At 35.6% G+C, this 22,998-nt stretch overlaps 1 protein-coding gene across 2 annotated transcripts; it reads left to right on the forward strand.

Moving 5' to 3' along the window:
• Positions 1-4,221: 4,221 nt before the first annotated feature.
• Positions 4,222-21,486, forward strand: LOC109155101. 2 transcript variants are annotated; one of them, XM_019302834.1, is made up of 25 exons: positions 4,222-4,415; positions 5,740-6,347; positions 6,448-6,572; positions 6,743-6,837; positions 6,953-7,183; positions 8,853-8,943; positions 11,083-11,134; positions 12,410-12,475; positions 13,654-13,805; positions 14,559-14,629; positions 14,725-14,919; positions 15,003-15,041; positions 15,725-15,832; positions 16,897-16,986; positions 17,091-17,166; positions 17,823-17,919; positions 18,001-18,070; positions 18,145-18,321; positions 18,678-18,800; positions 19,047-19,130; positions 19,250-19,434; positions 19,922-20,060; positions 20,140-20,199; positions 20,809-20,880; positions 20,975-21,486. In XM_019302834.1, the coding sequence occupies exons 2-25, from the start codon at positions 5,764-5,766 to the stop codon at positions 21,080-21,082; spliced, it is 3,090 nt and encodes a 1,029-aa protein (XP_019158379.1). In that variant the 5' UTR covers positions 4,222-4,415; positions 5,740-5,763; the 3' UTR covers positions 21,083-21,486. The 2 variants fall into 2 exon arrangements, with proteins under 2 accessions (XP_019158379.1, XP_019158380.1); XM_019302835.1 differs by lacking the exon at positions 12,410-12,475.
• The last annotated feature ends 1,512 nt before the right edge of the window (positions 21,487-22,998 follow it).

Below are 22,998 nucleotides of genomic sequence, written 5' to 3' on the forward strand. Positions count from 1 at the left end.
TTTTTTGGAGGTGTTTGACATAATGTACGTACATTTCAAAATCAATGCACAATAACAACTTGTTACAAAGCCTTATTTATAGGAAAAAGGAGAAACACGCAAGTACGACATGCGTTTTCCACAAAAACGCATGTCATACTTGCGTTTTACCCGTACCCAAAATATTAGTGAAAGCCAGATGCGTGAACCCATCATGAGTATATATTTCGTCTTACATAGGTGTGGGAGCACCGTAACACTGCTTTGCTAATCGTCCTATACTACACATTCGCATTCCCCAACAATATTCTCTCTCCGTTAGTAAATGGATCTTTTTGATGATTTTGAAATACTACCGGACATGACTTCCAACTTCGTTCATCGTCTTCTGTACCATGCAATCACGATACACGGAAGGAAGATACGGTATGCGCATGTTGATAGGAGGACCTGCAATACTTTTGTATGTTATCCAACACGTGGATGGGGAACGTATCTATTGATGTTGGGTATAACGGTGCCGGAAACACGGATCTTTTCAAATCAAAATCAAGCAGAAGGATATGCGCTCCGAATATTTGAAAGTCTACGTCAACTCTACTACCCTCCGCGTAAGATTTACATTTTCTTGGTAATTTATACAAACCGGTGTTGGCTACGTATATGTAAATATGACTGTATTTTATTTTTTCCCAAAGCTTGCAACGACATAATGCATATGCCAGATGTCAGTGAGTCCGCAGCTGCTTGGTTTACCATCCAAGTCTCTTTCGAACTACCTATGGTAATACGTTACCAAAATACTCTTACCGATTCGCTGCGTGCTATAACTGCATTCTTTCTAACAAATACCCTACAATTATATACTAGCGAATTCCAAATTGTATGCATCGCCATCTAATGCAACATATGACGACGAAAGCAATACTATGGCATCATAGTGCATGGATAGAAGTTTGGATAGACGATATGCAATTTACAACGGGAATCAGCGATTTTAAGATCGAAAATGATTTATACCCTGGAGACATTGTCTTATTTCGACATACAGGTTATTTCATTTTCGAATGCTACTTGTTTAGCGTGGACTCTTACAGTCCAAAGCGAGAGTTCAATCAATTTGGTCCCAGAAGAAATACTCGCCAGTTCGATAACGGTAAGTTTAGAATTGTGACCCGACACGCCAATCTTATATTTGACTGTTACATACTAAAAATAACGTCTTAAAAACAGTATCCATCAACGTCCCTGCGCGGTCAGCCATACCGCCAACATATGACTTTGAACAATTAGAGTGTTGTAGATCTTTGTATCATAATTTCGGCACGCTATTCGCAGTAAGAATCACTAACGCAGTTTCTAGCCTGCCTTAGATACCTTATTCATAACTAACAATTCTATTATTTCAAAAATGCAGCGTGAACAGTTGAGTGAATTTTTCCGAGATTCAATCGAAGTCGATGGGCCACTAATATTCGTGCTTGGTCAAAGAAAACTAGAACTCTACTACGACTACAGTTTCGTATTCCATGACGAACAATGGGAGCAAATATATGATCATTTTCAGTTAGATGGCTGTGACCGAGTTGTGTTCTTCAATGTCGACCAACATGTCATACTAATGCTACCAATTGCTATCGCCTGTAACATAGAGAAGATTTATCCATGGTCAATCAACTACAATATTACGGATAATGAATTTGGAGAAATTCACCAGTTATCCACGTCAATGTAATGATCTTTAGTAATAAAACTTTGCGGTTAAATCAACAACATTTTGATACCGATTCTGTAGTACTTTAATTCACAGTATGTTCAATAATCCAACATTAAGCCACGATATTACGACAAATTACTGTGTGGACCATGGTCACCATAGGTACATTTTTATAATGAATGCAAATTATAAAACACAATATACACTCAGAATAAAAAAAAAATATACATCATCCGCAAAAAAAATGTACAATTTGACTTTACGGAATTATAATCATTTTTTAATTCAATATACATTATTCTTAACTTGAATCTTCATTACTTAATCGAACATTAATCAATAATTATACACATATTATTTCTATCAATACAAGTTTCTAAAACGCAATTGGGCCTTGCGTTTTAGATGTACTATCCGCCAGCCCAGTGTATGGTCCATCTGCTCCTGCCCAGTAAATGGGTAAAACGCAACTGCAAATTGCATTTTCTAGACTGGCAGATTGGGCTTGGCCTATCAAATCATCACATGGCCCTTGGACTATCAAATCAAAGCATGCATCGGTATGTACAAATCACATACGAAAACACAACTACGGGTAGCGTTTCCTCTGGGCTGAGGTGACTGCACATCTCTGCCATACGGCCTCATGCACATCACACATCACACACCTGCAACACAGTCCAAACTGGTACCCAAAACGCAACAAGGTCATGCGTTTAACATCAAAACGCATCACACACTTGCGTTTTCAATGATATTATTCCCACATCACTTCCCTATAAATATCGACATGATACATTTCGCGGATTTACAATGAAACCCCAAATTTATTCTTATTAAATTTTACTTCCTTTATCTAATCAATACGATATGGGAAGTTTGTTTTCTTCATCTCAACTATCTCATGCCCAATACTACATACCAAGATTTTTTCTCTGTGTTTCTTCATTGTCAAAAGAATTTCAACTAAATTTCGCGCTTCGGGTTTCGGTTTAAGGGGCTTGCCCAGTTTTGCCCCCGTAGAGCTCTACTCAAAGGAAGATTAATGTCTTCTATTACGAAAGACGTATTTCCTTGAAGAGCCATCTACACACCGGGTTGTCCAGTCAGCAAGTAAAGTTGATCATGTACGACCTAAAGGGGGGAAACACACCAGAGCAACTTAGGCTTGCAACTGGGCAAAAATGTGGAGTTTTGGTGCAAGAGGTCCCCAATTGGACCAATTGGGGACCTCTTGCACCAAAACTCCACAGAGGCAGCCCGCAACAACCGTTTTTACGCAAAAATTTGTTTTCGAGTACAGAAATTATATTTCATTTCATGTACCTATAACTGTATGAATTTACGATGAATAACATTTATATTAGTTTCCTGTTACATTTCAACTAACTCATCCTTCAAATTTATGTAAATTATATTTTATAATACACAACTAGCCGTCTTTATCGATTAACTTTGGTCAACATCAAAAATAATAAATTTCAGCAAACACATCATTTATTACCATTTGCCAAAATCGACGGTTCATAGTTCCAAGAAACAAACGCCAGGATATAAATGGGATTCAAACCCTGGCCAACCACATATTCAAACACATCCTAAGCCAACTCACCTAAGACATCTTTTATTACCATTTGCCCAATTTTTTATACTTACACAACACCTGCGTAATTCCAAAAAAAAACACACCAAGATATAAATGGGATTTGAACCCTAGAAAACCACATATTCGACCGCATGCTAACCCAACTCAGCTACAAATCTTTCATTTATATTCCCGCATTTATTAATACTAATACTATAACTCGAAAAACATTAAATAACATATGTACATACAATTAATACGATTTGAACCCTGATAACCATCACTAGTTCAACTAAGGTTCTACCAACTACGCTAACCCACCGATTGTTATCAAATGCTTATACTAATAATCAACTCTTGAAAATTCAATTAAATGAACAATACAAAACGCAACTCTTAATTGCGTTTTAGGTTGCTTCGCCGGCGAGCGGCCGAAAAATTTAACGTTTCAAAAACGCATTTACAACTTGCGTTTAACCGATTCAGCAAAAACTCACTTGCGAATTGCGTTTTGTATGTCTCGCCGGTCTTCGACTTCGCCGGCAACGAGGAGTACAAATACTTCACAAAAACGCAACTTGGTTTTGCGTTTTACGTATAATACGTAAAACGCAAAACATAGTTGCGTATTGTGGGATACGGTATTGCCGCAAAAACGCAAGAGCCTATTGCGTTTTACGTATACAAATACGTAAACGCAACTGCCTCTTGCGTTTTCCACGAATACAAGAAAAATACGAAATACATCAAAAACGCAACTACGAATGGAGTTTTGCATATTTTTGTCCAAAAAAAAAATACCACACATTTTGGGAATTTTTCCTTGTTGACCGCATATTTTTGTCTTTTTCCCGAAAAGAAGATAGTTTTACATGGAACGGCGCCGTTTAGGTTGTGGTAATGTAAAAATAGATTTATTTGGCGGAAAACCCTTCTTCTCTCTCCGCCTTTTACGTTTTCCCTTTCACAGAGAGCCCAGCTTTAAGCTAATCCCTATTTTTTTCAAGCTTCCAGTGAAATATTCTGATGTACTCCTGCCGAGGCCATTGAAAGAAGTTTTAAGGAAGAGCCCTGGGACAATTTGACTATTACAAACTTCTCCAAAACGAGCCGCTTCCTTGATTCCCTTGACAGGTAGCGCATCTCTCGTCTATTGTTTGGATAATGAATGTTTTACCGTTTGTTGCTTCAGTTTCTTTGATTTTTTTTTCCGGGTTTGCTGAACTTTAAATTCTGTAGCTTCCTGTGAATGGTTGAAGCTCTTACACAAAATCCCTATGCACATTACTGGCTCAAATACAATCTTTGGGTTGGGTTGGGTAAAACCAAGCCTGAATGGCCCTTGAATTTTAACAATGCATTTTGGAGTTCCTAGTCGTATACATCTTTTTGGATGTCCATAAGTCATGGGTTATCTGGGTGCATGTTAATTTTGCTGAAAAAGTTCAAACTTTTAGAAGCTTTTGATAAAACAAATTCTTAAGAACTATTGTGAATTGCAGTATACATTCTAGTCTAGCAATAACTAATGACAAATGTGGACCTATCTTTTGCAACTACTTTAATCAAACCAGTAATTTTTCTGAGCACATAGTGGATGTTGCTATTGCTTTGTGGATATCTTATATCCTATTATTCCTATCAGGTGTGCAAAAACTGTTTTTTTTTTTTTTTTTTTTTTTTTTTTTTTTTTTTTTTTTTTTAATGGCTTTGATACATTGGCAACAACACTGCAGTTATGTGGTGTATAACATTTTTTTTTAAAAAAAAAATTACATTTAGTCATTTTGTTGTTTAAATCATTAGCTTTCCTGATGCTGTAGTTTCTCCCTTCTGCTTAGATAAGTTGTAGACTGTAAATTTTTAGTCTTTTTTTTGTTTTGTTTTTGATTGATTGTTTTTTTTTTTTTTTTTTTTTTTTTTTTTTTTTTTGTGTAATTTTTTAGAACTTCGTTGAAAATACATTATTTTGGGCGAACTTTTATTAGCTGTTTGTCACGGTTTGATGCCTAGTATTTTATTTTTCTCCAACCAGTTTATGATAGAACATTGCTCTTGTGTACAGTGTAATTATTGGTTCTTTCTGCATTTAAGGAGTAACTTAAGTGCCATCAATAATTCATGACTAATCCTTGTTAGTTTTTAGGTGGGAATGTTTTTAATTACCTTTTTTTTCATTTAGTGGCACTATGGTAGATACTTCGTTATTAAGGATAACTTTGAATAATATCAATTGGTCGCTATGGATTATATTTTTATGAATAAGTTTGCCAAATTCTGATCAAAAGTGAAATACTATACCATAAGCTATGGAATTAATCACTATAAGCAAGATTCAAATTTTAATTGTGCAAACTGGGTAAGATTCAAATTTTGTTAGAAGCTAGGGAGTAAAAGTTTACAGTTAACTTTTTGAAATTAGATATCAACTAATTTGGTAAACTCTGCCATGAACTAGGTATTGCTTTTCTTATAAGTTGCGATGTATGTGAGGAGAATAAAGACTGATGGTAAAACATGGAGTCTTGTATCTCAACGTGGCAAACATTTGATTAGTTCTTACTACCGCAACTGTGCTCCTACTCAAACTTCAAGCTCTGCACCAATTCTTGAGAGCTGCACGTTTCAAGGTACCTTGAATAGAAGACATCTGCTAGATACTTTCAAGTCAACAAGTATTGGTTATGGGAGAACACATATAAGGTTGCTTAGAAGGTCAGATGTCTGTTTAAGTTGTAGCCAGTTGAGGTTTTATAGCTCTGAAGGTGATGGAAGAAATGCAAGTGAGGATAAACATGCACGCACAATAGAACAACCTAGCTCTGACAAGGCAAAGACTTGGAAACAAAAAGTTGGTGAACAGGTGAGACATTGTGATGGACATGCTGAACTTGGTGAGCTAGAACAGAAGGAGTGGCTTTGCAATGAAAAGCTATCAATTGATAGTAAGAAGAAGGAGTCACCCTTTCTGCCTAGAAGAGAAAGATTTAAAAATGAGTTTTTAAGGCGGATTGTCCCGTGGGAGAAGATAGCTGTATCATGGGACACCTTTCCTTATTATGTCCAGTAAGCACTTCCCCATGTTAATTATTTATTTTATTTTTTGTATTCTTTTTCTTACCATTCTTCAATATTACTAATCCAAGTGAATAATCTGCTATACTAGTGAACACACTAAGAGCCTCCTGGTGGAATGTGCCGCCTCACATCTAAAGCATAGAAAGCTTACTATGGATTATGGTGGTCACTTAAATTCGTCAAGTGGGAGAATTATGCTTCAGAGTATTCCGGGTTGAGTTTTTCTTACTCTCTTGTTAGACCTATATCATGCAATACTATCTCATTTTTTGGTTTCTGAAATAGTACTTGTGTTCATATTTCTTATTTTTGTTTCATTTTGGTAAGTCTTTGCTAATATTCTTGGTTATGAGCAAAAACTCAACTATTAATGATAATGACAGGCACTGAACTTTATCGAGAAAGATTTGTCCGAGCAGTTGCTAAAGATTTGAAAGTCCCACTGTTAGTTCTTGATAACAGCATTCTAGCTTCCTATGTATGTGTTGATCCCACCTCTCCCCCTCCTGCAGTTTGGCTTATTCATTGCTGCTAAAGTACTTGCAGCGAATGTTTATTTCTTTCTTCATAATCTGAAACCTGTACTGGTGCAGGATTTTGGTGAAGATTGCTCATCTGAAAGTGAATCAGATGAGGATGCAGAATCAGGTGAAGAGTATGCTTCAGATTCTGAAGTGGATGATGCGACTGATGCAACTAATGAGGAGGAATGGGCAAGCAGTGGAGAGGCAAGGTCTGAAGCTAGTGATGACGAAAGAGATGTTCAGGCATCTGCTGAAGCCCTAAAGAAACTTGTTCCTTACAATCTTGAAGAGTTTGAGAAGGTCATTTTATTAAATAACTTTAAAAACTTTGATCATTCTGGTCTCTTAAAAGGATGGAAAGTGCATTTTAGTCAAGAAGAGGAAGCAGTTCTTAGGATTAAATTCGGGACAAAACTGTCATTATTGAGTTATTCAGTAAACATTCTAAAACTCAAAGAAATGTGGTTGCCAAATGCCAAAATAATGATTTGACTTGGTCTGATTGTGATATTTTTTTTTTCTGTCAAGCCTCAAAAGCAAGCCTTTAATATATCCAGAAAATTTTCTGCAACAACCAGGTTTGAGTTTTTGGAATGGAAATCCTCTTGGTAGGCAAGGTTTGCGTGTTCTCCAGTTTTCATTCTCCTCAGTGTCTCTGTCCTCATTCCTTCTGTTCCTAGTTAAATAAGGATTTTGAGAGACTAGTCGTCTGGCTATGCATAGCTTCGTTTGTGTTTTTAAAATATTAAAATTAGGTCATGATGCTTCAAGAGATTTTAAAGTTGGGGTTTGAGGCTTGAATTCAAGGGAAATTTGAGAACAATGGAGTGATATTCCCTCAGATCTTGTTACATGAGTGGCATACTGGCATGCATGTTTTCTACTGCCTTTTGACTGAAGTCTTCAAGGTAGGACCAACAGATCACACCTGTCCAAGCTAGAAGTCAAGGGTATAATGTGGAAGTGCCACTATACTTTTGGGAGAAAAGTGGAATTAGTTCTCAAATTGGATTTAGAAGATTAACTAGGGTCTAGGAATTAAATTAATTCATATCTGTCATATATTCTTTTGCATTCTATGGTTTCTATCACAAAGATGTTCTTCTATTTGGCCAAGAACTCTAAAAGAATGTTTAGTGCACCAATCTAGATCTTCAGTAGTGAAGTGTTCTACATAGGATGCATAGTTTGATAATACAGAGTATTGTATGTCTTATGCATTCTGTTGCCTACACATTCACATCTTGGCTGTTTCCTCCTTGTCATTCTGACTCTTAGTATGCACAAAAGACCCTACTTCATTGGTTTATTGGGCTAAAGGAAATTCTTCCTGAGTTTTATATGTACCTAGGAGAGTAGGAGTGCTTTTGCTCTAGTTCTAATGACTTATGATGAGTACTAAATGACTTATATCTACTGCTGGGACATACATTTTGTGGTTTTGTTCACCCATTGTCATCCAAAACTGTTGAAGTCAGCCTTCTAAAGCGCTTGTTCTCTGCTTCTAATGAAAGTTATTAATCTTTGTGAAGAGTACTAAATGTCATGGTATCTGCTACTGGGACAAATTTGCAGTTTTGATCACCCATTGACATCCAGCCATCCAGGATTGTTGAAGTTAGTCTTCTAGAGTGCTTTTTTTCTAAATTCTAATGAAAGTTATTGATCTTATGAAGGTCATTTAAAATCATGGTACTAACTGTTCGGTATTATAAATGTTCTTATTTCTTTTTAGCACTTTGTCTACATTTTATACAAGAATATAGTGCATTTAACATATGCCCTAGAAACTAATTTGCTTTGTTTATGTACGTTCCTCTCCACATGTATCGTGTTTTACTCTTTAGAAGTCTGAGATTAACAGTTTCATATGTCAATGGGTGTACAAAACTATGCATCTCTGCAAATTTATAGATTATATGCTATCAGATCAGATCAATATTTAACTTATGTTTACTGGTTATTTCAGAGAGTATCAGGAGAAAGTGAAGATTCTTCTGAACCCCCATCATCAGAAGCTGTTGATAGTTCAGAAAATACCAAACGGCCATTTAGAAAAGGTATTACGTATTTTTTTATTGTTTTTATGTTTTTGTTTGTTTGTTTGTTTGTTTTGTTTTTGTTTTTGTTTTTGTTTTTTTTTTTATGTGCACTGCTCTTCCATTGAACTGTGGATTCCCTGGGTGAAATAAATAGAAGCCATTGTGCTAATGCACATCCATTCTCTTGTTCAAACAAGCAAGGGTTTTCTTGCTCTTTTGGAAAACTTTATGGTAGTTTGACTTTTTTCCGCGCTGCCAGCGGCCTCAATTCAAAGGCTTAGGTTGCTCTCTCTGGTTGAGGTTACATTCATTTATTCATATTAAACTTGACACATGGAAAATGCTTACTCTCCTAGTGGCCCTGGCACTAGGCTTGGTCTCACTCCCTTTCTTCACTATTACTCCCCACTAAAAAGAGCGATTAAGAATCTCAAGAACCTTTATGAATGTCTGTCAGAACTACATAGCTATGGTTTCTCGATGTTCAGTTTTAACAGTGCAGATGTTTTCACATCATAGCATATCTTCAAAGGCTTGCTCAAATGCTCATGAAAGTTACTTTGAGTGCTTGTGTTTCTGATATGAGTGTAATGGGGTGATTGCCTTTGCAGATACAATGGTATATGATGGCTTGATTTGACCCAAACCAGGCAACCGAACCATGCGCTTAAGTTAATACAATCCACAAACTGTGATGCCTGTCTCTGGTTTTTATTTGATATCAGCCAAGTTTTGTCTGTCGTGTTTTGAAATTTGTTACCATTTTGGTCTGGAAATATTTCCCATCCTTATATTACAAAATATGCCAAATACCATAGAAGGAATCCCCTCTGATATGCCCAAGACCTGAACCTGTATATACGACAATAGAAGTGGCTCCACTTTGGTGGATCTAGTTGTTGACTACACCAAACTGTAATGATCATGGCCTTACTGGCCAAAACCACTAACTACACTTGGACAGCTCACAGCTCTGCTTGACCATGTCTTTCCCCCCAGACCTTCTCAACAGACTCAACATGTCCAGCAAGAAGTCCAATTAGCAGTAAAGCAGTATGTGCCTTACACAGTGTCCAGCCTACTTCTTCTGAATTCCAGTTTGGCACTCTTGTGCATGTCTTGGGGCCTCAAGGCCACCTTTCCCAAGTACCAAATTGTGTCTCAAACAAGTTCTTTAGCATGTAGGTGAAGTTTATTGGTTGAGTTCGTATGCATAAGGGCCATGTTTGCAGGTATCCAGCTGTGCCACACTGCCACCTGCAACCACTAACTGGACTGTTTTGACTGCAACCATGATTTTAAATTTTAAGTGGTTGTGTATGACCACTTCAAGTTCCAATTTAATTTCTACTCAGAATTTCAAGATTTGACACAACTAGGCATTATTTTACTGAACAATTTTGATGTTTTAAGGAGGAAATTGTTATGTTATTAGGAAGTGTGATAAGGGGTGTTGTAAAATTTAATGTAAAAATTGAGAAAAGCATGCCCAATAGTATATACTAAAATATAAAGGATATTGGAGATGTAGCCAGATTTTCTCACTTTCATGTTAAGTTCTTCTCTGATTTCATATGTACTACTCACTTTTTTTGTTCTTTTTTTTTGTTTTTTTTTTGTTTTGTTTTTTGTTTTTTGTTTTTTGTTTTTTGTTTTTTTGTTTTTTTTTTTTTGTTTTTTTAGTTTTTTTAGTTCTGTTCTAATATTCAAAAGCTTGCTCATATTATTACTATATTTACTATAGCTGTATAATATTTTTCAGCTGCTCCATCTAAATGGATTTAGAGACAATGTTGTAAAAATTGCTAGATGCCCATCAGGCGTTTGATGGGTGCCTTGGCACCCAACTAAAAGAAAGCTTAGTTTTATTTGCATATGGCATGTTGGTGACTTCTAGCAAGTATTGCTCCCATAAAATATAAATGTTCAATAGCACATAATATTCTAAAAACACATAATACCCCAACCATAATCCATACAAACTAAACAAACAAAATTAAAAAACAAAATATCTGCTGAGCACATAAAATGCCAACTTCCCCATCTGTTCAGCTCATTTTTTTTTCTTTTTAAAAATTTGTTTTTAATTTATTTATTTGCAAATTTCATTATGAGCATTCCCTTGCTTGGGTTTTTACATTATTGATCTATTGGCAGGTGATCGAGTAAAATACGTTGGACCTTCTGTTATTGTTGAAGCTGATAACAGGTTACTACTTTCACTTTGCACATAATACAAGCAGTTGTATCAAACTAAAGTCGAAGTATTTAAAATGTGTTCATTCTTTTATCATTTTGTGGTTATCTTTTTCAATGGATTAATAGTTAACAGCAATATAACAGTGTTGCTTGTTTAGTGCTAGCGAACTTTTCTCCTATCTTTTTCATTTAATCTGTTTGCTTGAAATGATGCCTATTTTAGGGGTAAATGGTGAGACAATTAATTAAAGATGCTTTAAACATGTTTAGCTTAGATCTACAGATGCACATGATAGAGAGAGCTATAGCATGGAAATTATAGGAGAAGTTGAGAGAGAAATAGGTAGATGGATATGATACTTGGATTGATGTTTTAGAGAAATATATACAATCTGAAGGGCTAATAGTTAGTGCTTATTGTAATTAAATTGGGAATAGAATACATTTAGTTAAGATCCTAGCTAGCTATTGGCTAGTTTAGTTAAGGATGTTTCCTTTTGTTGATGTAAATCAACAGAAAAAGATGTTTAATATGCTGCAATATCTGTACCATGACTTGTCATGCCACTTGTGTACCATTGTAAGTCGTAATTCTTTTCTGATAGTTATCTGCTAATCAGTTGACATGTAAGTGCTTGGCCTAATACCTTCTGATAGAATCTTAGACTCTTAGTATACTGGTAAAGTTAATATAACTGCTAGGTCAAATATTTTCTGCAGTGATAACTTCATTTGGACCTGGATTTTCCAAATGTAGTGTACTGTATTCCATATTTTTTGTTTTGTAAAGTTAAAATCAAAGTTTCTAGTTTCTACATATGGCTCCCCTCAATCTTTTAAGTAAATTGTGTAGCTTAGAAGTAAGAGAAGTTGATAGTACCAAAACTCTAGGTTTGTAATGAAAATAAGCCAGTTTACTGAAGTCTTCTTGGGAAGTCACTCGAGCAATCAGAAGTCATGAATTCAGACATGCTCTCTTTTTTTTATCTTACTATTTTAGGTTTGAGATTGGCTTTGGATGTTCATGCTTAACGCCTTAACAGCATAAGAAACAGAACTAAGTGGGAAGTTCATGCTTTAATGCTGTGGTTCTTATTATGTCTGCTCAGGATTTAGAGTATACTTTAGCCTTTGTCATTCCTGAATACTGTGCGGTAGTGCACTAGTGCAGGCCTTTTTCCCATTTTTCATTTATATAAGGTTATCAAATTCAGTTATGCATCTATGAAAGGTCTTCCAACATTAACACTTAATAAGAATTAACATAATATCTAATTCATCACAGGATTGTATTGGGGAAGATAGCTACTTCTGACGGTCCAACAAATGCTTACACTGTAATTCGTGGCAGGTTTGTTGGTAAATCATGCCAAATATTGTGGAGAAACTATGTCTCCTTTTGGGTGCCCAGAACTACAGTGGTCTTCTTGTGTCATATCAGACATTAGATTTCTAGAGAGTTCTTGGACATATATCTTACATCATCATCATCCTCTTTGAACTCAATATCTACCCCAACTATCTCATGATAGCCTACTGGGGTTAGATATTTATGTAAGAGAGTGCTTATTCATGATAGTAAATTCATATTGAGGTTGTGTTTGCTATAAAAAATCTTTATTGAGAGAATTTTTATTGGTAATATATAAGAATGTTCTAGTTGTGGTAATTGAAATATATATTTGTCTGGTAACTGACGCGGCTAAGATTTATAGTCCAAGTTACTGAGAATTGGATATTTTATACTTGCTCAGCCTTCTACCAAATTTACAAGTTCCAGTAGTGATCTGAGCTAGAAATTAGTGGGTCAGTAAAGAAGATATAGATGAATGGCTCTTATCAGAGTATGCTTTATTCTGAAGCCAGAAGTGACTTTGCAACTTTAATAATAGATTAATAGTCCAGAGCTATAATTTGCTGCAGCTAGACTCAAAATAAGTTAGCTAGGCTGTAATTTTAAGTCCATAACTAACAGACTGAGAAACTACTCAACTTGGCTGCAACTTCCATTCATTGGAAGCTCTACTCATTACATCATTCAGTTTGAAAAGATTTTAAAAGTCAATAGTTTAGACGTCAGTTATCTCTTTCTCCCACCAAAGCAAGGCTTGAAATTGTTTTTCGATAGTTTGACTGACCATTTAAAGTATGATGCATATACTTGCTGCTGGGAATAAATGTAGAATGTAGATCTTACCTACTCATTGTAGCCATCTTTGAGCTTGAAAGTAATAGTTATACTTTGATGGTTTCTTCCAAGTACGACTTATTGATCATAGTACACTATACTACTATGTATTATGTATATTAGTTATTTTTTCCCACTTGGATGCTTTTCATTACTGATAGCATAAATATTTATAAACTGTTATCTGAATGATAATTTTCTGCTATTAAGGTTTTTTCTTTTTCCCCACTTTTCTCTTATGTGCCTCCCCCCCCAATTTCCTCTTTATTTCTTTATATAAGTGCTTTTACATAACAAGAGAATTTCATTTGCTATTCTTTTGACTTTTACAACATCTGCAGAACATTGTCGAGTGGTCAACGAGGGGAGGTCTATGAGTTGGGTGCAGATCAAGTTGCAGTTATTCTGGATATTAGTGAAACAAAAATGGATGGACAGAAGGATGAGAAACCCATGGCAGAAGATGCTAAGCCATCAATATATTGGATTCCTGGTATTCTTTGTTCACTCAGAACAGCATTCTTATTTCTTTTAATCTGCTTTTCTGTTTGTCTCCAGGATGTGTTTTATGCATTACAGAATGTTGTATATTTTGTGTTTACTAATCAGAGAAATTCTCCACTTTCATGGAGAAAGGAAAACGGAAAATATGTTTACTTGTACATTTGAAAAAATAGAAAACAGAGGAGAATGGAGAATGGAAAATGGAAAATTGAAGTAAATGCAGCTCTGTTTATTAACTACAGAGTTCTCTAGTTTTCTGAAAAGATGGAGAACAGAATTTAATGAATACAACCACTCTGCTTATTTTTAAGTTATTGATTCTGTCCTTTGGGGTCTTGACATATCCACATTTTTTTGATGGATGTTTTGACAAGCTGTGTACTGCAGTTCATTTATTGTTGCCTTTATTCATTCAATCATATTCATCCTGAGTGTTCAGGCTGGGACGGTGTCCCATCTGACTCTATTTCAGTCTATCTATAAATACAACCGCATTGGTTGACCTTCAAAAAAAAAAAAAAATCATTCTGAGTGTTCTAGACCATGTCTAAAATATTGGAATGCATAAGCTTACACTGCGCTTTCAGTCTTCAAAGGAGGTGTTGGCTAGCCCAACTGCCCAAGACAATCATGCTCTTAGCTGTCAGCTTTTGTGATGCAGGATATTGTTCTTCAAAGTATGCTAAATGTATATAAACTCTAATGTCACCTTAATTCTTTTTTTTTTTTTTTTTTCTTTTAGTCAAGCACATGGAACATGACAATGATGTTCAGGCTGAAGAGACATACATTGCTATGGAGGCACTTTGTGAGGTGGAAAGTTGGATTGACAATAGAATTTAGTTTCTTTTGCATTTTATTGCAGATCTTAGCAATCTTATTATCCAAGCCTTTTTTATTGATTGCAGGTCCTAAAGTCTGTGCAGCCCCTTATTGTCTACTTCCCAGATTCTTCCCTGTGGTTGTCTAGAACTGTATCCAAACCAAATCGAAAAGAGTTTCTCCAAAAGGTTCAAGAAATGTTTGATCAATTATCTGGACCAGTTGTTTTGATTTGTGGGAAAAACAAGATTGAGACTGGAACAAAAGAAAAAGAAAAATTTGTAAGTAAATTGACCTCTGTACTCTTTCCCTGGAATTATGGTGTTTCATCTGTTTGTAATTTCATTTACCCTTGTATCAACAGACAATGATACTTCCAAATTTGGGCCGTCTTGCTAAGCTGGTAATGATCATGATCTTTCTTCAATGATGTTTACCACAACTTGTATATTATTTACTTTATTCACTCTTTTTTTAATTTTTTTTTTATTATAAATCTCTTATTATTCCAATTTTAAAATGCATCATAAACCATACAGGATAAGTGAACTGGTTGTAGTTGTTGATGCATGAAAACTGTTGAGAATGAGCATTCTGAACCAGAGGTTCTTCATTCTGTTGCTCAAAGATTTAATGATGTTGCTAATGGTTGTAATTAATAAATCATTATCTGTATTCTGTGTCAGGCAAATATATCTTACTGGAATGAATGAGGCGTACTTTGATTTAATGCTGTATCTAATGATTGCAATTGTTGAGGAGAAATGTTAAATAACAAATGTGTATCCTCATTCCTCATCATTAATAGCTTAAACTATTGGTTGAGGTAGCACACATCTATCAATATGGTATCATTCCAAGCTTAAGGTCTTGGGTTCAAATCTCATGTGCTACCTGTCATAAAAAAGTGAAAATATTGACATGTTTTAGGTGCAGATTGATTGTCTATTTCTTTACTGTTTTTCCTCAGTGTTGTTTCATCGTGCAGCTGGTGCTGCTACTTTTCACTCCACAATTTCATACCTCTAGTGCCAAAATAGTTCTTTTTAACAATCAATCTTACTAAGTGTTTGTTTAATTTTACAGCCTCTTCCTTTAAAGCAGCTTACAGAGGAATTAAGTGCCTCAAAACGGTCTGAAGATGATGAAATACATAAACTCTTCACTAACATTATGTATATTCCTCCCCCTAAGGTTAGTATATCAAAATTTCTCTCTGCAAGATTTATGTAGTATATATTTACAACTAAATGCGTGTTTAAAATTAAGAGAACAAAGGAATGTGATGACCTTGAGACTGCCTCGTGCTACAAATGTCATTCCATTGTTTGGTTAAAACAAGAATGCATAAGGAATAACAATATCATAGATTCATAGTTGGCTTAAGAAATGGAAAAAGGAATAGATGGTGAATTAGTGATGATCTAAATCCCATAACACACACACTCCCCATCTCATTTTATGTCAGGTCCAATTAATGAGGGTTGCCTTAAGCTATGATGAAAAACCATTTGGATTCCAAGTGCCAAAGTAGGCTTCAAAATTTTTTGAGCTTGCATAGGTCTAGATATTTGGGTTCTTCTTGGTTCTGTCAGCTGCAATCCAAGACCTAATAGAATGCCCCATCTTCATATTCCTTACGCCTGTAACCACATTGTTCCATTTATTTCACCCAGTACATTACTATTTCATGAACCTCGTGATCCATCTTTTACTTTTTTTGTACACCTCCTTAGCTTCATTTAAGTTTGAAATTGAATTGAAACCCACACTTGATTGATGACTCATATGCCAACTTGTCTTTCTTTAATCCCCACATTCTAGCCCCTTGCTTGAACCTCATTTGCCATCTCAATAGCATCCAACTGAAATGCTACCCTTCGCCTTCTCTTTCAACACAGAAATCAGCAGCCCTTGATTTGAATTGACACCTGGATTTCTATGGTTTCCCTATTTCTATGTACAAAATCTAATATCTGTTTTTATGAAAGCAACCCCTTTAATTAAAGTTTAAAATTGCTTAACCCCTCTAAAAGGAAATTATGAAGAGATATTTTGATTGCTTTCTGATAATCACTGAGCTGAATCATGAGTTTATATTGTAATCATCCATATTTGTTGAAAATTCTTCCCCAGTTTGTGTGTGTGTGTGTGTTTTGTTTTGTTTTTTTTTTCGCCTTTTTTTTTTTGTTTGTCTTTATAGTTTCTTTATTTAGATTTAAAAAATTCTAAACAATCTGTCCTTTTACTATATACAGGATGAGGATACCCTTGGAACATTCAATAAGCAGATTGAAGAAGACAGGAGAATTGTGATATCTCGAAGCAATTTAACTGAATTACACAAGGTGGGCAGAAGATTTTTTTTTGTTTGTTTAATCTACCGTTCTTACAAATGACAAGTATAGATGCATTGGTTGATGGCAGTGGTTTTAAACATGCTGTTTTTCAGGTTCTCGAGGAGCATGGTCTATATTGCTTGGACTTGTTGCATGTCAATTCTGATGGTGTCATACTGACAAAACAGAGTAAGAGATTATTTTTATTTTGCTGAATACTTTTAGCATTATTTAAAATTGAGCAGTTGTACGCTAGCTGTGAGTCTCCTTGTTTTTGTTTTATTTCAAGTATTCATGAGAAGTAGTTTGGTGTATATTTTATTTTGCTCAATGTGTTTGTATGCATATGAGACTTGGATAACTAGTAAGAGTAGGAAAGAAATTTAGGGAACTGCGTGAGAATGCCACAAGGGATGGCTTGAATGGAAATACTGGCTGTAATTGTCTGCTCCTTTAAATGATTCAACATATTCATGCATGTATTGTTTACTAAAGCTGGATGGTAGGAAAATTTTGCTCTTGCTTCTTTCTTGAGTCTGATCTACCAGCTTGGTTGGCGTGAGTGGCCGTGCACTCTTGTCCCTTAAGAGAGGTCGGGAGTTCGAACCCCCTTTCGGAAAATGGAAAAACCAATCTGGCCAGCACTTTGCCCCTTAATTGGGCCGGGCCGGTGCGAATAGGGATTAGTCTGATTATGGTACGGGCTTAAAGGTGCCTCGCCTGTTCAGTACACCTCGTGATCTGACCAAAAAAAAAAACTACTTGTTTATATGTATTGCTGTCTGGTTCAACAAAATTCCCCCCCTAGCCATCTAATTTCTTTCTTCCCACTGCATCCCTTACAGAGGCAGAGAAGGTTGTTGGTTGGGCAAAAAATCATTATTTATCGTCATGTGTTGAACCATCTATTAAAGGAGACAGATTGTATTTGCCTCGCGAAAGGTAAATTTGTGTATGTTTGAATCTCTGTATTTTCCTTCCACCACTGACTTTCAAGTTAATTGCTTCTCTTTGTTATTTAAGCCTTGACATTGCAATTTCGAGATTAAAAGAACAGGAGGCCATGACAAAAAAGCCTTCACATGGTCTGAAGGTATGATTTTTCATGTTTGAAGTTAGAAACCGTATTTGGTAGTTGATTTATTGTAACACATTTACATTTTGCAGAGTCTTGCCAAAAACGAGTACGAGAGTAACTTTCTATCAGCAGTTGTTCCTCCCGGTGAAATAGGAGTTAGGTTCGATGATGTTGGTGCCCTTGAAGATGTGAAAAAGGCACTCAATGAACTTGTGATTCTCCCTATGCGGAGACCAGAGCTTTTCTCACATGGAAATTTGTTGCGGGTATGTCATGTTTGAATAACCACCTCCTGATAAACTAAAAGAATTAAGGAAAGAACCAGCTTGGTTGGTGTGAGTGGCCGGGCACTCTCGTTCCTTAAGAGAGGTCGGGAGTTTGAACCCCCTCTCGTATGGATAAATCAATCTGGCCAGCAATTTGCTCCTTAATTGGACTGCCCGGTGCGAACGGGGATTAGTCTGAGTATGGTACGGGTTTAAATGTGCCTCCTACAGTTAGGGCCTGCTCAGGACACCTCGTGGTCTGACCAAAAAAAAAAAAAAGAATTAAGGAAAGAAAGCAGAACACTGAAAACAACAATGTTACAATATTTTAGTGAATAATACCTGATTTATTTCAGCCTTGCAAAGGAATATTGCTTTTTGGGCCACCCGGCACAGGAAAAACCCTTATTGCTAAAGCACTTGCAACAGAAGCTGGGGCAAATTTTATGAGTATTACTGGGTCATCCCTTACTTCAAAGGTAATTTTAGCGATGCTGCATATTGAAATTATCTCTTTACTTTCCTTTATAAGTAAACTCCAAAAGGTAAAGTTGACTGGAAGGTTAAGTAGCGAGGTCGAAGCGTGTGAAACTTCTCCAGGGCAAGATATTTAGTGAATATCCTGTTTTGAATGTTTGTTCTTTCCAATAATGTTCTTGATGGTTTTGTTATTAGCTTTCTATCTATTTTGAAGGTAGCATTTATTTCCGTTTTGTCATGTACAGTGGTTTGGAGATGCCGAAAAGCTCACAAAGGCACTGTTCTCTTTTGCAAGCAAACTAGCACCCGTAATCATCTTTGTTGATGAGGTCAGCCCTCGGTGTTACGAATGCCAAACTGATTGGTCATTTGCTAAACAAATCTTGTCTGTATGTTATTGCACTGCTATTCTGTTGTTTGCTATTAATTTTGTTGCATGCACATATAGGTTGATAGCTTGCTAGGTGCTCGTGGTGGTGCCTTTGAACATGAGGCCACTAGAAGAATGCGTAATGAATTTATGGCTGCGTGGGATGGCTTGAGGTCAAAAGATAGCCAACGAATCCTAATTCTTGGTGCAACAAACCGTCCATTTGATCTTGACGATGCTGTTATTCGACGTTTACCGAGAAGGTAGGTTCTATTAAAAGTATATATATATATATATATATATATATATATATATATATATATATATAGGCTTGTGTTCAAATGAGAACCACCCCTGATGTGAAAACCTGCAAACTATTGCATGAATGCACACATGGTAAATTGTATGTGCATTCACCCATTCCTATGAGTCCCGTGAGACCCTTCGTAAATGCACAGACTACTACACGAATGCACACAGGGTAAATTATGTGCATTCATGCTGGGCGAAGTGCACACAATCTAGTCTGTGTGCATTCGTGTAGTAGCTTGTGTGCATTTATAAAGGGTCTCACGGGACTTACGGGAAGAGGTGGTCTCATTTGATTATTACTCTCTCTCTCTCTCTCTCTCTATCTCTATATATATATATATATATATATATATATGGGCCCAGCTTTGTGGAATTTCACATCTTTTGTTATCTGGCTCTTGAACCCAAGTAGTTAACAAGATGATTGTTACTGTTTAGGATTTATGTGGACCTTCCAGATGCTGAAAATCGACACAAAATACTTAACATAATTCTTGCACAAGAAAATTTAGAGACAAACTTTCCGTTTGAGCAACTGGCAAATGCAACTGAAGGTTATTCAGGAAGTGATTTGAAGGTAATTTGATGAGTAATCTGTGCTGATTTATGTTATTATTTGGTAAGGAATTAGGTTCTTATGCTGTTGTCTTCTGTAGAACCTTTGTATTGCAGCAGCATATCGGCCTGTTCAGGAACTACTGGAGGTGGAAATGAAGGTAAATGTCATTTTTTCTATTGTATCCCTGACTGCTCTTCTGATAGCTCCTCTTAATAGCGGTGTAAATCAAAGCAAAGCCCCTTGGAGTGTCAGGGATGTCAACGGGGCGGGGACGGGGGCAGAGAGTATACTCTGCGGCCCCGACCCCGGCGGGGAATTGGAAATATTCCCCATCCCCGCGGGGAATTAGGTCCCCGTCCCCATTCAATTCCTAGTCAAAGTGTTAAATTAGTGCAATTTTTAATAATAATAATAAAAAAAAAGCCTAAGTCCTGATTTCAAAAATGAAAATACTCAAGTCTATATATATACGGAGTAATAATTATTCGGGGACGGGGCGGGTAGGGTAGCCCCGTCTAGGCCTATCCCCATCAGGGACGGGACAAATTGCCATCCCTAACAGTGATGAAAGAGTATATAGAATGGGTGGAGGAAAATAACACAATATGACTTGAATTAACTCCATAATAATGCAAATTCTTGATTAATCAATAAAGGGTCAGATGGGTTTTCCTCCAATCTGCGATAAACAAATCCTATCCGAGAAATTTTTGGCTGAAATACTTGCTGGTTATCTGATATATAATGAGAATGCTTGTTGCTACAGGGAGAGAAACCCGATGGGCATCCTACTTTACGGTCACTCAACTTGGACGACTTTCTTCAATCAAAAGCAAAGGCAAGTAACCTAAGCCGAGCCTTGATTCAAATACGAGAAGTTGATTATCTATTCCCCTCGCACTTCTAACTTTCTTTACGCTCATGGTGTTCAGGTGGGACCATCGGTTGCATATGATGCAGCCAGCATGAATGAGTTAAGAAAATGGAACGAACAGTACGGTGAAGGTGGGAGCCGGAGAAAGTCCCCATTCGGTTTTTGAAGCAAAAACAACCGGAATTAATTAACCATTTTGGGATAGACAAAGCGTGCTGAAAGGATGCGCGTTTGCAAAGGTTCCTCTCTTCGATCTATACATACATATCTATATTTCCCTCTATAACATGCAAGAGAAGCGTGTAATATTATTATCAAATGCATTTAGCTGAGAGAACTAGCAGAAGTTGCGTAGGATGCAACTTCAACTCAATCATTTTTCCCTCTTATAGAAGAAAATTATCTTGTTTTCTATCTTCCTTTTTTAATTTCATTCTTTTTTATTAAAAAATAATTATGTTTTATATTATTTTCCTAGCACTAGGCAGAATTTTGTACCATAGGGTCTGATTTCCAGTGTAATTGTAGACACCAATGAGCGTTAAAATATAAAGACATCCTTATTTCTTACCGGCTCAAATTTTTAGCTTCAGAAAATTTCTTGATTTTTTATTTCTTAAATTTTTCAAGTTTTAAAATTTTGTTATCATCCATCAAATAACCAAAGAATTCTGTGGTTAATCGTGCTTTGACTTACAATATGAAACCTACTAGGAAGTAAGCATAGGGCAACGTTAGTTGAGATTCATTAAATTTGTTTTTATTGATTACTTGTGAATGGAAGACACATTGCCTTTTTCAAACTTTAACAAAATTGATAAAGATAGCAAAGATGAATGTTTGTGAGGGGTGAGCTGGCAGGGTTATATTTGTATTGATTACTTGTGAATGGATGACAAATTGCCTTCTTCAAACTATAACAAAATTGATAAAATTGCAAATTTTATGAATTATTGTTAGAGCTGAGATAATCATCAATCGTATTATTTGGAATATTTTGTCAATAAGCGTTTGAAAACCTATAAGCAAGATAAAACGATGAAGAAACGACAAAATTCTCTCCGTAACAAACTTTCTCAAGACATTATGCCTTTAGTCCCTCTCAATTTTTTTAAACACCTATGAGAAGAAATAGATCTTCTCCCTATCTCTACCCTTAAAATTTCTGAAAGAACTTAGAAACTCATATTTCAAAAATAATACTTCTAGTTAGCTGATTTATCTTGAGAATTGACACAATAATATTCTATTGTTTAGTGAGAAGATTTTGTGTTTTTTTTTTTTTTTTTTTTTTTTTTTTTTTTTTTAAATATATACTTTTTTCTTGAGTATGTTGGGAACCTGAGAATCTGAGATCAATCCATCTGAAAATGAAATGAAACAGAAAAATTTGTGGCTTTACGTTTCTGTCCCTTTCTTCTCATGTAGTCTATATTAGTATTCTATTTAAAGGAAATTTGGTTTATGTGCAACAATAATTTATAAGATAATTTAAGTTGTTGTTTCCAAAAAAAGATAATTTAAGTTATCATTTGTATGTATTCAAAAAAGTTGCCATTTGTATATATACCATACACGGTTAGCAATAGTTATTGCGTGGACCGTGGACCACACAACGACGTCGTTTTGTGTATTTTTTTATTTTTATTTTTCACGCGACCTATTGCAACATATATCTTTATTATAATTCATAATATATATTATTCTAAAGCATAATGTACATTATTCTAACTCATAAAGTACATTATCTTACCCTAAAAATTTCATTATTCAAACACATAATATACATTATTTTAACACATAAAGTACACTATTCTAAGACATAAAGTACATTATTCTAACTCATAATGTACATTATTCTAACTCATAAAATTCAATAACGTCGTTTTAGACTGTAGTCCATACAACTGTGTGGACCACAATCCATACAATAATTTGCTCATAGTTAGTGATTCAAAAGTGTCAATTAGATCCTTAAATTTTTAAAAGTGCAATTAAGTTCATTAACATATTATTTTATTACAATGAGGCCCAAAAATAGGTTTGTGACGTGTTATAGCAGGTCACTAGAATTCCCAAACA

The sequence above is a fragment of the Ipomoea nil genome, unplaced genomic scaffold (assembly GCF_001879475.1).
Source record: "Ipomoea nil cultivar Tokyo-kokei standard unplaced genomic scaffold, Asagao_1.1 scaffold2690, whole genome shotgun sequence".
Taxonomy (NCBI): domain Eukaryota; kingdom Viridiplantae; phylum Streptophyta; class Magnoliopsida; order Solanales; family Convolvulaceae; genus Ipomoea; species Ipomoea nil.